The sequence below is a fragment of the Sceloporus occidentalis genome, unplaced genomic scaffold (genome assembly GCF_023333645.1).
Source record: "Sceloporus occidentalis isolate IW3139 unplaced genomic scaffold, rSceOcc1.0.p SCAF_1, whole genome shotgun sequence".
NCBI lineage: Eukaryota > Metazoa > Chordata > Lepidosauria > Squamata > Phrynosomatidae > Sceloporus > Sceloporus occidentalis.
The window spans coordinates 278,304,036-278,321,741 of record NW_028316981.1 but is presented as its reverse complement, the minus strand read 5'-3'; the positions used below and the strand labels follow the sequence as shown (position 1 = coordinate 278,321,741).

Below are 17,706 nucleotides of genomic sequence, written 5' to 3'. Positions count from 1 at the left end.
GTGGAATTGGTATACTGAAAAAGACCTACCGGATCCTTTATTCCGCCACCATTCTTTCCAAGCCCTTCTCCTTTCTTCCATCCCATCTTCTCCAACATCTTATGACCTCTGTTGCTATCATTAATTTCACTTTAGAAACAAAATTAAGAACAGTGTATTATTCATCAAACATGAGGCAAAAGTGTTTCTCAAACCTCAATAAGTAAACGAGATCATTATTTCTCAGCATGTTAACCATGTTTGTTGTGTACCTTCTTAACTAGGGAAATACAACAACTTCAACATTTAAGGAACTATAGAGTATTCATCTGGAAAAGATTTTATCAATCTATTAGACTAATCAAGTTTAATTTGCACTAGAGGGCCCCATTTACAACAAAATCCACAAAACAGTGATGTCTTTATTGAGCCAATTAAAACCACAAGATACTTCATGCAAACTTCTGAAGCTTCACTGGCTTCGTCATCAGGTAAAGAGGTGAAAAACAATACAAGAGAAGAAAAGTGACAATATTAGAATCACAGACCTATATTTTGTCTCAGATGTTAGGTCTGTTGTCAGGTAAGATGGTCTAGACCCTGGTCCTCCAGATGTTTTGGCCTTCACCTCCCATAATTCCCAACTTGTTGGCCCAGGCTTCTGGAGGACCAAACGTTGGGAACTATTGGTCAAGGGGTATCAATGCAGGCAGAGGCCAGACTCTATTTAGTCATGTGCCAGGAGCAAAGGGCAGTAAATGACAAAGGTGGGATACAGAGCGCCCAAAAAGGACGGTCTGCTGCCACCTCCATTTCCGCCGGCGGGAAGCCTCAGCTGCCAAACGGCAAGGCTTCCCGGCGGCAGAAAAAGAATCTGCAAAAAGCGGGTTCTTTTTGCGTCGCGCTTGCGACACCCGAGTGTGCAAATGGCACACTCATGACGTCGCCAGTGCGATGGGACATACGAACGCTATGCGTTCGTCGCATCAAAATGGCGGCACCCGTGTACAGGGCGCTGCCATTTTGACGCCCCCATCATGTGCTAGGGATGAGGCTGGTATGGACGCTGTGTACTCGGCCAACCCCTAGCACGTGATGGGGATGGCGCAAAGACCCGTTTAAATTTCAACTCCCTTAGCAACAGAAAAACAATGTCCCTTGAGAGCCAGGTGTGAACCTAACTGCCAATTTCGTAGGAAATTCTCAATCCCAAAATGGAGGCTATAAACCAAATCAGCAAGGCATACTGGAGTGGGATCTTGTAGCACCTTTGAAGCTAACTGAGAATGTAGCTGGTAGCATAAGCTTTCGTAGATGTAAGTGTACAAAAACATATGTTACCAATTTTCTTCTCTCAGTCTCAAAGGTGCTGTAAGATTCGCTTGCATACTGATCCAGACTAATACGGCTATGTCTTTGGAGTCTACTACTGCAATGGATAGGCAACTGTCAACTTTTATTTCATAACACAGGCAATTAAACTGGTGTAACTACAGCTCTTAGCACTACAGCCCTCCCTTCCCTTTCTGTCCCGGACCCCCCACGTAAGGGAAAAGACGCGGATGCTCAAGTTCCATTCAAATGAATGGGGCTTGTGCCCAGGGTGGCGTGTGCCATTGTTTCCTTCTGGTGGCGCCTCCCTTCCTTCCGGCGCGGCTTCCAGCATATGCTGGAAGCTGTATAGAACACGCCCGCGTATAATGCGAGCGCACTGTATTAAGCTGCTTTGCACACTACTGATACCTGTTGATCTCTTTTCATTATTTTTTCCTGTATTTTAGGATCATTTGATTTGTGCTTTGGAAAACTGTATATGCGCTTAGTGAATTGCCATGACGTGTAAATGTGTAAGAATAACACCCATAATAGAAAACAAGATGACTTACACATGTACAGAGGCTGGAGCATCATCTCTGTGAAAATTTCCTTCACTTCCAACTGTCTCGCGGCGCTTTTCTGCTCTGTCTTTGTAATTTGGATTTTTCAGAACTTTATCATTTTCATATTCTGTGTTCTTTTCAAATAAAAATCATCCTCATGTTTGTATGTGTATGTATATATTCTCACAGAAAACATTCAGCAACACAAGCATGCACTTTTAGAGACTGTAAACTAATTCACTGGAAATGGTGCCATACTTCGACTGTAACTGCAGAAATGTCAGTTTTCTTAAAACCTTAAACCTATGAAAAGGGGCAGGGAAGACAATGGGAGCTTGGAATACCTTCCCTATGGGGAAAAGTTAATGGTGAGTAAAAGATGATTAATGGAGAAGGAGACATGGTAGGTTTATAAAACATGTATCAGTTTCTCCATACCAGGCATGTTATATTGTTATGAATCCACCACCAATTGAAAAAAGCATGTTTTTCACATAGTGCATAATTAATCTACAGGTTGCATGGGGTACACTAGGCATGGAGACAACCTCCTACTTTAGATGACTTTACAAAGGGTGGAGATCTAGCACCTTCTGTTTAACCATTATCCTGCCTTACCATCTTTGACACAAAACCCACTATGAGATACTGATACTGTGGCAGATCACACAATGGTATTAGCTAAAGAAAATCATAAGGGAGCTTTACATTGGTAGTATGGACAACTTTACCATTCTTTGTTCAAAGTTAAAGATGGGAAAGCAAGGTAAGTAACTGACTCTTGTGATTCACAGCCAGAAAATGCTGAGAGACGAACCACTTTGTTCAGTATCAAGAAATGTATGGCTTTGTCAAAAATAGGGATTAATATTTTTTATCGTTTGCTGCTAACTCTTAAAGATGCTGATATACAATTTCAGCCTACCTGAAGCAAAGCCCAGAGCAATGTCCTGTGATTGTGTGACATACAGTAGTCAGCATTCAGAATATAAATTAATCTTTACTTAAAGCTCACATCTTTTCAAAGACCAAAATTCTGCTCCAGTTGCTTTACTGTTTACCCATGTACCAAGTTAACTCCTGGTAGAGAAGGGAATGAAGCTCAGAGAAACTTTGGAGTTACATTCCATTCTCCCAGTAAATAGAGAGAGGAATTGAAAAGAATCCTATGGCAGGGTAAGTTTCAGACTACTGAGGGGGTGGGGATGAGATAAGAAAGTGGCGATAACTCTACTGACAAGTCAAGTCTGAGGATTCAGGGCTATGGAATGGATTTAAATGAGCTCCCACTTTCCACTTTATGTGGAACCCAAGAACTGCTCTGAGACAAGTGGATTAGAGAAATCCATGAAAAGCAAGTCTATCAATGGCTTCGAGTAATGATGGTTTTAAGAAACTCTCAGATTCCCATAGCCTTATCTAAAAAACATACAAAGTAAGGATAAAGAGGAGAAATAAAATTTATTTGAGGTCATATGGAAACCATTTATCAGTTAATGTGTATGACAAATAGCAGATTTAAATCGCCATCAGGTGAGGTTTTAGATAAATGACTAATGAAAGACATGATTAATAGATAATTAAATAGAGGTAATTTTTAAGACGATTGACAGGGAAGTGTCTTGTACAGGTTTATGATTAGAGGAGGAAGGGTGAATGAAATTTAAGGAAGCATAGATTATGATTTGTTACCGTATTATTATACTGTATATATTATAATTTTAATAAAATAATAATGAAAATAAACTTCCAGATTCAGAGGTTACTTTTTTAAAACCACTGAGTATCTGTGGCTGACAAAAGCGACACAGGAAACAATTGCCATATTTTATTCTCATTTGTAATGCTTGTAACTGACACCAAGGGCAAAATACAGTGCAACTACTAAATAATAATGATGATAATGATAATGATAATAATAATAATAATAATATATTTATATTTTATTATTAATTTATTTCATTGCTATGCCATCTTTCTCCCAGAAAGACACCCAAGGCAACTCACAAATAAACATATTTTAAAAAAGAGGTCGTCAAATCTACTTATGTATAAACTATTTTTTTTAAAAAAGAAACTTACCTGTAAGCCATATTTAACACGTATTTGTTTTAATTCTTTTCTTCTAACTAATTCCTTTTCTTCCTTTGTCAGTGAAAGGCCAACTAAAAGAATACAAAAGTAAAATGTCTATCCACAGAACAAAGAAACAGGCAGCTGGCTATCCAGGAAATAAATAAATAAATAATAAATAAAAAGTTTATTTATATACCGCCCTTCATACATCAGGGCGGTTGACAACATATATCAAAATACAATAAAAACATTCCACTAAAACCAACAATTACACAGAAAAAGAATTAAAAAACACTCATGCCAGTGGCCATGCTGACATAGAGGAAGAGGTCAGGAAGCGGTCAGGGGCTAAGAGTCAGGGGTAGGCCTGCTCGAATAATAAGGTTTTTAACCCCTTCCTGAACTGGGCTAAGGAGGCGGCAGAGCGGAGCTCGGCGGGCAGCGAGTTCCAGAGGTTCGGGGCCAAGATGGTAAAGGCCCTCCTCGAAGTAGATGTCAGCCTAGCCTCTGGAACTCTTAGAAGTTGCTGCCCAGAAGATCTGAGTGTGCGGGGTGGATTGTATGGAGAGAGGCGGTCCTCTAGATACCCTGGGCCCAAGGAACTAAAATACAAACATCTATCTAACCATTCTATGACCAAATTGTAGCTTGGTTGGAACATTCACTACTGGAATGGGAGACCAATAACAAATACCAGGTACTGTTAGGTTATATTTCAGAGAAAGGAACTGGCAAAACTGCCTCTGAGCATTCCTTGCCTAAGAAAACCCTTTGAAATTCATGGGGTTGCCATAACCCTAGTTGAAGGCACATACACAAACAAGAAAGATACTGCCTGAGTGGGGATTCTGGAGTTTTACTATAGTCCAACACACTTTACTTTGCTTTATGTTTATTTAGGCCTGAACAAACGCTAAATAAAGTGGCTTCCAGCTGCTTTGGGGGTGTGGTATTCAAATGACACATGCCCCCAAAATGGCCAGAAACTGCTCCTGTGACACCAGGAGTCCACTGCCACAAAAAAGGAGAGGAAAAAATCCAGCTCCTGGCAGCCCACTTTGGAAGAAGGCCATGCAGTCGCTGCGGTCCTAGCACGATTGCAGCCAGAAGATGCTCCTATGGGGCTGTCTGCTTTGCTCTTCAGTGAATTATTTATATTACTATGGGCCCGTACAGACAGGCCAAAATAAAGCTGCTTTGGGTCACTTTGGAGGTATGCAATTTAAATGATGCATGCGTCCTAAGAGGCCAGAGGCTGTGCCAAAGCTGTGATCCAGTCCTTAGTACTGGAGTGTGGCTTTGGTGTGGCTTCTGGTCTCTTAGGACGCATGCATCATTTAAGCAGCATACCTCAAAAGTGACCTGAAGCAGCTTTATTTTGGCCTGTCTGTATGGGCCCTAAGATACCTTATTAAGCACACAGCAGTATTACACAATGTTTTCATTGTGATTTTTTGGAGGTTGCCAATGAGATTTTTATAACCAACAAATTATCACTTACTCGATTTGTTTTTCTTATCAAGGCGAAGATGGGCTCTCACTTGCCCTGGCTCACATCCATCACAGGTTTCACTACCAGGGTGTATGTGAAAGGATAATACAGTTTCCCCAATCTTCACTTCATCACCGTGTTCCAGAACCTGGGGCTCACTTTTTGTTTTAGGCTACAGCCAAAAAGAAAGAGTCAAAAAGCAAGGCTACTGGAAGTAAGTGCTCATATAAAGACTATGGGACTACTGATTCAAAATAGGAAGATCAAGGGGTATGGAATATCATAAAGCAAATGTAAGCAGTAAAATCACAAGGACACAGAGGAATGTTCAAACAATAAAGTGGGCAACCACAGAAGAGTCAACAATACTTTTAACTTTATGCTCACCTGCAGAATTTGATTTCCATTAACCACAGTACCATTCTGACTCCCTTGATCCACAAGAACATATCTCTGCAATTCATGATCAAAATATATTTCTGCGTGAAACTAACAGAAAACAAAAATGCTTAGTCATAAACTGTTTCTTTAAGAATATATGATGTTTAAAATGCAGTAATTCAATCATTTTTGGTATTTCTTTAATAATTTTTAAATTAGACAGGATTCCAACAAGAATTAAATTACCTTACTAACACCCACTTCTGGTATCTGGAGTGTGTGTTCCATACTTTTCTCTCTATAAAAAGAAACAATTAAGAAAGAGGAGGAAATGTATCATGTAGGGACTGCCTTGAATAATCAACAGTGCAATTCCAAGAATGGAGTTAGAACTCTTATGAAGAGGACAGGAATCTCTGGTAAATAATCTTTCCAAGCTTCAAATTCTTCCCAAAATAAAAATTACAGAGCATTGCTGGAATCCTGTATGTAGTTTTAGTATGAAAGGTAATGATGGCTTTGTATAGAAACTTACTGCTGAATGGTCTACTGTAATTATATAAAACACTATTTACTGTACTGTACTGTTTTCAAAGAAAACATAGGGTGTTATATCCAAATAGTGAACTGATCCCTATGCCATATTCCAACACAATCAACAAGGTCCTCCAACCCTTAGCGTGGTATCTTGCATGGATTAGGGATAGGTTGGAAACATGGGGGGGGGGGGGAGCCCTTTCCAGCTTCCTTTTGCTGATGCACTTCTAGATAAACCCATATACCTTTGTTTTTGTTTAGCATTACCTACCTACCATTCAAACAAAATCTCATCCCACCACACAATAATTTGTTGAACAGCTCAGCACCTACTCCTCCTATACAGCTACGAGAATCAGAAAAACCTGGACAAATACTTTTTAATTTTAATGGGGGAACATGTTAAATGAAAAGTAACCAAACCACTGAATTTATTATAACCAATACATATGTCGTGTGTACTAGACATTAGAATCTTGGGCATTTGAAATAAAATGAAAAAAACAGGAAGCAAAAAGTTAATCATCACCCACTACCCAGTATCAGTTCTGTTTTCTTTTGTACACTTGCTTGCATTACCTTCCAACTGTGGCAGGTTTGACAGCTGTGATGATATACAGAGATCCCATCTGCAGTACAGGTGATCTAACTACAATCACTCTAATACAAGGTGGCCAGATTTTGTCTGCATCTAAATTAAAAAAACAAAAGCAAAATAAAGATTCTTGTGTGAAACTTTTAATGTTTAAGCTAGCAATGTCACTAAATCAGTTAAAATCATGTCTCACCCAACTGGGAGCCTTCCAGATGTTTTAGACTACAGCTTCCATCATGCCTAGCTGCTGCTGCTCTTGATGGTTGGAATGAATGGCACTGTAGTCTAAAACATGGGCCAAAATCCTGTTGGCTCTTCTAGCAGAGCTTTGAGCTGGTAGAGGTAGCAACAAGATTGGAAAGGCTGTGGGCTCAGTGGTGGCAAGAAAAAGTGAGAAAAATATTGTCATAACTCAAGAGAGGAGGCAGCTGCTTGCTGTGATGTTTAGTTCTGAATGTTTGCCTTTGGTGGAGTTCCATGAAACTGAAGCACTCTGGGAGACATGACATGAACAATCATACATGCTAAGTGACAGCTATTTGTCCAAACCATCCCTCCTGGATTAATTTAGTTCCAAGGTCGCTTCCCAGAAGTCACACATTCAGATACAGGTGGCTCATAGCTGACTGACATCATCCCATGGTCACCACAGCTTCCCTGTGCAAGTACAGAAAAAATGTAACCACTAGAATAATGGAACAGTAAGGAAGCACAATATACCAACAGGATTCCAACCAAGGAGAACACCAGATTGAGGAAAGCAGAGTTAAAGCAGATGGTCCAATGTACCATGAATTGTACAAGCATATCCATTTGAAAAACTTTGACAGGCATATTTCCAAAAGTTTGTACATCAAGCAACTCAACTAACTGACCAGCAGAACTATGCTGCTGGACTAGAGAAAAACATCTTGGTTTCTGAATTAAATATGTAAAAAAGCAGATAAAATCATTAATTAACAATTGTTTCTGGTAGCAACCAAGGCCAACAGATAGAATTTTCACTACTTCTCAAAGCAGAAAGAAAGTCAGTGCTGAATTCTCCAAGTGATGCAGTGACACTATTGTGAGAGTAGGTGTAAAAACACTTGAAAAAAGCTGCTACACCTGAGAAGACAGAGCTTTTGTGAGGAATGCTATGGATTATTTTCAGAATCTAGAAAAGCTGAAAATTCTACTAAAAGACAGCATCTAGAAACATGGAAGAGGTAGACTTTTATATTACCTACCACTGTAGGTAACATGGTCCTTGCTAACAAGCAATATGCCTCCTAACACTGGTTACAGAAAGTGGGGCAGGTTTACAAAAAGAAGAGGGTACTGTTGTCATATCCCAGAGATATCTGAGTGGCCATTGTAGGAACAGAAAGCTGGCTTAAATGGTCTTCTTGTGTGACCTAGGATCGCTATGCTTATGTTCTTATGAACAATAGTTAATGGCACTAACACTAGGATGAACCACCTTTAGGAATTCTATATTCAAAAAGCAGGTAGCAGAAGAAACATTGTATTGTTCACAGTGTGAACAAAAGAGCATCTGTATTTTTCTTAGCAGCAAGTATGAAAGTAACATTTTTTAAAAGCCTATTTCAGAAGGCTTGGCATCAAAACATCATAATTAATTATCTATGAAGATGTGTGTTTTATACATGACACATAATAAAAATGGTAGGTCTCTGTGCCATCTGCAGAACATAAAAAACAAACTTTTCTACTAACAAGTCATCCTCTGAAAATTCAGCTAAACAGTAACATAAAAAAATCTTTATTTGACAGTTTTTTACAATGGTATAATCCACATTTAGTTCAATACACTGGAAAGACTGCATTGGGCAAGTTTTGCAATTTCAGTGAAGACAATGATTTTGACAGCTATAGCAAACTTGTAGATTTCAATTTTTGCCAAGATCCTTTTTCTTCCCCAAACTGCAATTATTTAAGAATACTTGTAAAAACCAATTAATTCACCTTCGCTGTCAGTATCTTCTGAATGTATAGTGTCTTTGCTTGATACTTCATCTTCACTGCTATACTCTTCCTGTTCAGAGTCTGTAATTTCACCTTCTTCTGGTTCACTCTCTGTTTCTGTTTTACTGTCATCTGTAATAGCAGTACATTGTGTGTTCTTAAGGTATAAATTTGTACTATTTGGAGTACTTGATTCTTTGACTGTTTGGGTGTTTCTTGTATCAGTGTCCACTTTCGCTTTTTTCACATTTGGATATTCTTCATCTTCAAGAGAACATATTTCATCTGTGGTAGAAAGGCAACTCAGATTGTTGGAAGATTTTTGTTCATCTGTGTTCAAGTCCTGAAGAAGATTTATAGAGAATGAAACTTGAGGAACATTGAAAAAAAAAGTGACTGGATTTTGTAAACCACTGAAGACAAATATGTGAATAAGCTGGTATATTTAAAGATACCTCTTGTAGTTGAAGGAAACAGTAGTATCAACTGATATGTGATCATCAGTTCAATCTATTCTAAGGCATTATGGTAAAAGGTCCTCTTCAGTGATTGACTATTAAGTCAATTTACCAGCAATCTTCAGATCCCTTCATTGACATTTTAGTGACACTGCCTTTTTAAAAGCAAATGGTCCTATCCATTCTAGACATGCATTTCTAGAGATATCTATATTATCTTTTCTTCTCTCCCCCTGCCCCAACTGCAGTTCCTATGCCTAGCTGATATTCTTCAGCAGTTAAGCCACTAACTGGCCAGTATGCCAACCAACCATTATTTTCACGTTGTCAGGCAGCATATGCGAAACAGTCACAATATTTTTCCCAACAGACTTCAGGTTCCCTCCCTAAAAAAGACAGTAACCAGGCACGGAGCTCCAGCAGCCAGGCAAAAAGTAGGCAAACTTTCTACAGTGCTTGGTTGACCCACCTAGACTAAGATTTGCTGGGAGGAAGAAGAGGCTGCCAGCCAAGCAGGGTCATCCCTGGTTAGTATTTGGATGGTAGACCACCAATGTTTACCAAGTGCTGTAGGCTATATTTCAGAGGAAGGAACTGAAAAACCACCTTGGAGTATTTCTTGCATAAGAAAACCCTATGAAATTCATAAGATCATCATTAGTTGACAGGCAACTTGAAGGCACATGCATATAGAGTCCACTCTGTGCACTCAAGGAGACGTTACAGCCTATCAGGTTTTCTCATCTGAAAATGAAAGTGTACTTTATTAGTGTGAAAGACCCTCCTCATGTCAGTTTTGGAAGCTAAATATCTATCCAGCACTCAGTACTAAATCCTCATCCAAGACATTTTTCTCTGAAGGCCACCTCACTAAGAGGCACGGTTCTTCAGTTCTTCATCACAGTTCAGTGTTCCATACAGAACTGTTAGTAAACTCTCATCCAACGATGCACAATGGAGCAAACAGTAAACACAGCTATCAACTAAATACAGCCAGCCCTTCATTTTCGAGGGGGATCTGTTCCGGCCCACCTGCAAAAATGGAAACTAGCAGATATTCAAGCCCCATAGGTTTAAATGGGGGTGTGTGCCTGTGAGCAGCTGTGGATGTGTGCCTTGGGCATGCCCCCCATTTTAACCCCCTGTTTACTCCTCGCGAGTAAGCAAGGGCCGCGGATCTGAAGTCCGTGCAAATGGAGAGGCAACTGTATATTTCTTCTCAATTTCTGAAGACATCAGCTGTCATATATGTACAATGCAGCCATCTTATATTACATTAGAACAGGATCAAAATTCAAAATGACCTGAATAGACTAGAAAGCTGGGCCAAAGCTAACCAAATGAAATTCAACACGGAGAAATGTAAGGTACTGCACTTAGGGTGGAAAAATAAAATGCACAGATATAGGACGGGGGACACCTGGCTGTGTGAAAGGGATCTAGGAGTCCAAGTAGACTACAAGTTGAACATGAGTCAAGAGTGTGATGCGGCAGCTAAAAAGGCCAATGTAATTTTAGGCTGCATCAATAAAAGTATAGTGTCTAGATCAAGAGAAGTAATAGTGCCACTATATTCTGCTTTGGTCAGGCCCCACCTGGAATATGGTGTCCAGTTCTGGGGACCACAATTCAAAAAGGACATTGAGAAACTGGAGCGTGTCCAAAGGAGGGCGACTAAAATGGTGAAGGGTCTGGAAACCATGCCTTATGAGGAACGGCTTAGGGAACTGGGGATGTTTAGCCTGGAGAAAAGAAGGTTAAGAGGTGATATGATAGCCCTGTTTAAATATTTGAAGGGATGTCATATTGCGGAGGGAGCAAGCTTGTTTTCTGCTGCTCCAGAGAACAGGACCCCGAACAATGGATGCAAGCTACAAGAAAAGAGAGTTCACCTCAACATTAGGAGGAACTTCCTGACAATAAGGGCTGTTCAACAGTGGAACATATTCCCTTGGAGTGTAGTGGAGTCTCCTTCTTTGGAGGTCTTTAAGCAGAGGCTGGATGGCCATCTGTTGGGGATGCTTTGATTGAGACTTCCTGCATGGCAGGGGGTTGGACTGGATGGCCCTTGTGGTGTCTTCCAACTCTACGATTCTATGATTCTATGTGACAGTTGCTATAGTAATTCACAGTTGTACTGCAATGCTTAAAGCTAGCTACCAATTTCATATAATTTTTTCCATTTCAGTCCAAAGGTGTGCTGATAACTCTCCAAATTTCCAATACCCCAACATGTGTTTAAGATCTGACAGGTTCTTACCATTTGTATAAAGCATGCAAGTGTTTCATCTCTCCAAATATGACCACAAGCTCTAATTAGGAATCAACATCTCTTTGGATAAGCATATATTCTAATATCCTTTTTCTTAATCTCACCAAAATCCAATTTACTGTAATTATCTCTTATTATGTCATTCAAGAAGCACAGACGTTACCACTAAACACAGTAACTCTCCCTGCTCAATGCAGGAAAAAAACCTATAGCTGTAAATTCAGAAGTTTCCCTCATATTCTCACAAAACGTACCAGTATGAAATATTTTAACAAAAACAGATATCCCATTATAGTTTAACAGTGTCCTATGATACACATTAAATATTTCCTAAAATACAAAGTGGGACTTTTGGCTTCATATGTGAAAAGCTGTTAAGAAATAGCATTCTTTCTATATATAAGGTGGTGTAAGAGATTAACTACCAAGAGTTTCATTTGAGTGAATATCCTACAAATAATTCATTTTAACAAACGTTACTTTCTGAAATCACATTCACCAGTTACCCAATAATCCATCTCCCAACTTAGGCAAAGGCCTGAATTTCTAGTGGAAATATACATAAAAAGTGGGAAAATTCAACCCACAAAGCCCACTTGTACCCTTTTAATATAAACACAACACTGCTTGGAGAATGGAAATTCAACATAATCACTGATTTGAATACATCCTAAGGAAAAAAATAAATGTTTTGTTCGGGGAAAAAACCAAATTACCTAGAAAGATAAATGAAGCCTTAAGGATTCATATATCTATCATCTTCTGGCAACTGCAAGAACTGCAAGAACTACTGTTAGCCTGTTTTGCTACTTTAGCTAGAATTCCCCCCCCTCCAAAAAGAAGCCTGCCAAAGTAATTCTCAGAGATGAACTTGTACAGCTTTTATGGAGAGCACAGCTAATATATCTAGAACAGTTTTTTACTTCATGGAGATTAAGAATAATATATCTAGAACAGTTTGCAACTGATTTTCTCTTCATGGTAAGTACACAGATGTGGCAAACTACATTGGATGCCTGCATCCCTCTCCTGTCTGTTTTGCTTGCTGTTGTTGTGCCATTTTCTTTCATCATTTTTACTGTAGGCACCATGACTGGCCAAAAAGAGAGAGAGAGAGAAAGTGCTGATGCAACAGCATTCCATTTAGAAACAACAAGAATATAGAGAAAAAGTGCACATAACTGGGAAGAGAGAAGTTGGAAAAGTGTAGCAGTTGGAGAAAGAAAAATGGTAAGAGTGGCATGTGCAAACAGAAAGGAGAGGGGCAGCATTTCCCACAGTGTTATTTCAAGTAGAAGGGAATGATATAAATCAAATTAATTTATAATCAAGGGATCAGTTTAAAACATTGATCTAAGACAAGTTTACTATTTTAAAATTTACTTATTTCCTGGGCAAGCAGATTCTGACCAAGTGTTCTACCAGTAACATATTAGTCTGCATCTAAACAGAGCCTTTGTGTACCTTACAGGAACAATTCCATGCTGCTGTATTTTGCACTTGAAAATTATGTTCACTTCTAGACAAGGCATATAATATGAAACCTTCATGTTTTAATCCGACACACTTTACTGAGAAACAGGTGCTACTGAACAAAAGAAAATGCACTTAAATTGTAGCAAGCAATGGGTAATGTTTCTTTGTGAGAGAAAGAGAATGTCTGTGCAAAGCTCAGGCATTTGGATATAAAATGGAGAGTACAGTACAAATAGGAAAAATTGTTTCCAAAATACAGGATGGCATCCCCAGGCTTATCTCCTCCCTGTCAAGAAATAATATAAACATATGAACTATTGTTCTGTTTGACAAGTGACGATGTGTTCTTCCAGTTCTTTTTACACATATGAAAAAGCAGCTCTTCATAAGAGAGTCATACATTCATATTTAGAAACCAAATTTCAGAATAATCTCAGGTTTCACTTTAAACCAAGTTAACATAGCCGAAACTACTTTACAAAACCTGTCACTTTTTTAGAACTGTTCTTAATTAAAGCAAATAGATGTAAATTAGAATTTATCCAGAGTTATAACTAGAAATAATTAATTTTAATGCCTCTCAAGACCAGTGTTAAATGTCCACAGACTAACATCTTCAGCACCACAACTCTACCTTTACCAGAAGCTGCCAATCCAGAAGATGAAATCTTCAGATTAGCCATGGTTTCTGTCAAATGATGTACCTAAAGATGAACAGCAGCAAACAGTAAACAACACAATGTAAAAATGAAGTCTGTATCAAGCATTAAGGAAACATCTTGCTTCTAGACTACATAAAGATTTGTATTTCCAAGTCTTAAGAAACAAAAGGGGGGGGGGGAATCCAGTGCTAACACATGCTTCCTATGCACTAAGCATGCATGACCACAGACACAATATTTCTTTGTAGCCAAGATGTTCACAATGTTATGCATTTTGTGCAAATGATCAGGACCATAAGTCATACATCATGAGGATATCACAGTCAGTTCATGTACCAGCCTAGTACCTGTCCCCTCGCTCAAAACACAGCAGCCACTGACTGTACTGATTTATGTTTAAGCCATGTATGGTCAACACCAACAGAGAGGATGTCTCCTTGCAATGCACTGTAACATCACAGAGTGACACTGACTTCACCAGGCAAAGGTTGGTTCTCCCAAATTACTAGGCACTATCTCAGTTACTGGCTTTAGCAGAACAAGTTTCCACCTGTAGCCCTGCACCTAAACCATTAATCTATGCTACTGAGTTTATAAACTATTTTAAAACAACCTGTAGAGTTGCTAGAGAGAACACTAGATAGTAAATGTTCAGATTCTGTGATCTCATGACATTTATAGACGTGGAGAACCAGACTACCCATCTTGACTCCTGTGACAGTCAGAGAAACATCTTACTCTGTTCGCCTACCCAAACTATTAAGGATAACAGTTTGTAGCATAGTGTGCTGGAATTCTAATTTGCACAAAAACAGTTCCAGTAATGTTACACAAATGCATGTGCATTTCAAACTGATAGCCAATTCTCATACTTCTGCTCATGAGTACACACAAAGAGAAAACTTCAATTTTAATTTCAGTGTCCTCATGGATAAGGTTTAAAACAGAAGACCCCATCTGCACACAGAAATGCACTTTTGGATGCAAATTCCTCTTCCATAGAACTCTTTATCAAGCAAACCACTAGTGTTAGCATCTACTTTTGTACTGCTTTTGGCTCTTCATCTTGAACAGTGACATGACATATATCAATGATATACAGATATTTAAGAAAAACCTAGGAGCTTTTTATTCAATGTTTACTTAAAACATCTGAATACCTTGTTCATCTAATAGATACTGAGACAAACAGCAAATATATAATAGAACACTAACATCTAGAATAAAACCATACCATTACAAATACAATAAGGAGGCAACTATTAATATAAAGCAGTCTAAGTAATCCCTCAGATTGAAACTGGTTTAACCTGGCAACAAAAAGAATATAATGCACAGACATTATCTTTAGGGAGCACATTGCATAATTGGGTATCATAACCACAAATATATTCTCCAATTGTTTACTGAATTTTATTTATTTATTTAATATCTCCCCTTTCTCCTGGGACAGAACCTGGATTCTGATAAGGAAAGCATTTTAAAAGCTTTAGCATACAGCATTCAAGGTAGAAAGCTGAAAGAATATGCTTCTAATTCAGACAAATGCCAGACGCAGAACCAAATCAGGCTCATTTGGACAGTTACAGGAGATGTAAACAGCTCCAGAATTTTGAACTGGAGGGACACTGAAATACAGATAGCCTATCTTGTAATAATGATAGTTTTTTCCCCAAACTTTCTAGGGGCTTTGTGGCACTCCAGATTTTGTTTGAAGCAGTTCCAAGCATTCCTCAACACTGGGTACACTGGCAAGAACTGTTGTGAGGTTTAGCCCAGCAACATTTGGAGTGTTCTTTATGAAAGAATTTACCTGCCCCAAATTGTAAAGAACACCTGGACTCAATGGTTTTAAAAGGGAAGAAATCATCGGCATTAGCAGAACAAAGAAAACTATATTGTCTCTTCTAGTCCTCCATAATGTCAAGCAGGCAAAAAGGCCTCGATGCCACAAAAAGAAATAAGGAATGGCAATGATCTATACAAATTCCTTCCATTACAAAGATTGTAGAAATAATTTTTGGGGAGTAATATACAAGCATCTTGTCTTAAATATTTGATTTATTATTTACAAAACATTTATTCAAGGAAAGACGGGCTTCAAAAAATGAGAAGAATTTTTTCCCAATTTTTTTCTGGTTATACTTTTATGTAAGTCTAACAGCATCAGGTTCTGTCTGATCTTGGAAGCTAAGCAGTCAACCCTGGTTATTACTTGGATGGGAGACTGCCTATGATGCACCGGGTGTTGTATGCTATATTTCAGAGGAAGGAACTGGCAAAACCACCTCTTAAGTATTCCTTGCCTAAGAAAACCCTATGAAATTCATGCAGTCAGCACAGGTCAACAGATGACTTGAAAGGTCATGCACACACACATTCAGCAGTGCTACTCAGTGGTCCACAGAATGGTGCTGGTTCACAAAAAACTGGCTGCCAGTCCATGGTGCTTTTACACAAAAGAAACAGCTGCAGCAAATTTGATACAAATTTGGCATTGGCTCCTGACACAATAAAAAAGTGCCAGGCTCCCACATTAGACAGAACGAGAATCACTGATGTACAGAATCTAACCATTATATTCCTTGATTATCATTTCCATTTTACACCTCTATCCTTGAATGCTATCAAGAATAAACAGAAAGAAATGCAATCCAAAAATGGATAATTGGGCTTAGAAATGGTTCATCTATCTGTGATGTCTCTATACTAATGCACAGAGCATGGGAAATAAGCAAGATGAACTAAAACTCCTAGTACAACAAAGAAAATATGATATAATAGGCATCACTGAAACCTGATGGGAAGAGTTTCATAAGTGGAATGTAGAAATAGAGGGGTATAATCTTTTTAAGAGAAATAGGCCAAACAGGAAAGGAGCAGGAATAGCACTATATGTCAGAGATATTTACACCAGTGAAGAGATCCAGGACATCAATACTGGCAGCCAGGTAAAGAGCATCTGGATAAAAATTAAAGGGCAGGGAAACAACAAGGATGTTACTGTGGGAGTCTACTACAGACCCCCCCCCCCAGTCAGATGGAGGAATTGGATGATGCCTTTCTAGAACAGATGACTACACACTCAGAAAGGAGAGATGTAGTAGTGATGGATGACTTCAACTATCCTGATATTTGTTGGAATTCAAACTCAGTAAAATCCTCAAGGTCTAGCAAATTCCTCACTTGCCTTGAAGACAATTTCACTGTCCAAAAGGTGGAAAAGGCAACAAGGGGGTCAGCTAACCAACAAGGATGACTTGGTTAATGGGGTGTAAGTGGTGGGATCATTAGGTGGAAGTGCCCATGTTCTCCTGGAGTTTGTTATATAGTGGAAAGGAGAAGCCAGGCATAGTCAGACATGCATTCTAGACTTTAGGAGAGCAGATTTCAGTAAATTTAGAGAAGTATTGAGGGTGATCCCATGGTCAGAAATACTAAAAGAGAAGGGAGTTCAGGACGGATGGGAGTTTCTCAAAAGGGAGGTACTGAAGACACAATTTCAAACAGTTCAGTGAGAAAGAAAAATGGGAGGTGTCTCAAGAAACCAGGTTGGATGACTAAGGAACTTTCAACTGAGCTAAGTTTGAAATGGAACATGTATAAGAAATGGAAAAAGGGGGAAATCACAAAAAAGGAATTCAAAGAAATAGCAGGCATGTGTAGGGGTAAAGTCAGAAAAGCTAAAGCGTAGAATGAATTCAGGCTTGCTAGAGAGGTTAAGAACAATAAAAAGGGCTTTTTTGGATATGTCCACAGCAAAAGGAAGAAGAAGGAAATGGTAGGGCTATTGCATGGAGAAGATGGCAAAATGCTAACAGGGGCAGAGAAAAGGCAGAATTACTCAACACCTTCTTTGTCTCAGTCTTCTCAGAAAAGGCAAAGGGTGCTCAACCTGAGGATAATGGAGCAGAGGACAGAATAGGGGAA

At 38.9% G+C, this 17,706-nt stretch overlaps 1 protein-coding gene across 3 annotated transcripts in view; it reads right to left on the bottom strand.

Annotated features, from left to right (window-relative positions):
* The window catches only part of LOC149323946 (angiogenic factor with G patch and FHA domains 1-like), a 29,347-nt gene that overhangs the window by 3,831 nt on the left and 7,810 nt on the right, over positions 1 to 17,706 (bottom strand). Inside the window, exons 6-13 of one of the 3 annotated variants that reach the window (XM_089494501.1) lie at positions 13,749 to 13,818; positions 6,925 to 7,036; positions 6,055 to 6,106; positions 5,815 to 5,916; positions 5,437 to 5,599; positions 3,942 to 4,024; positions 1,866 to 1,993; positions 30 to 129 (exon numbers count right to left, since the gene is read on the bottom strand). In XM_089494501.1, coding sequence (XP_089350627.1) covers positions 30 to 129; positions 1,866 to 1,993; positions 3,942 to 4,024; positions 5,437 to 5,599; positions 5,815 to 5,916; positions 6,055 to 6,106; positions 6,925 to 7,036; positions 13,749 to 13,818 — 810 coding nt within the window. Of the gene's footprint in view, positions 1 to 29; positions 130 to 1,865; positions 1,994 to 3,941; positions 4,025 to 5,436; positions 5,600 to 5,814; positions 5,917 to 6,054; positions 6,107 to 6,924; positions 7,037 to 8,908; positions 9,252 to 13,748; positions 13,819 to 17,706 lie in introns of all 3 variants that reach the window. The other 2 variants (XM_089494504.1, XM_089494500.1) reach the window with 2 other exon arrangements.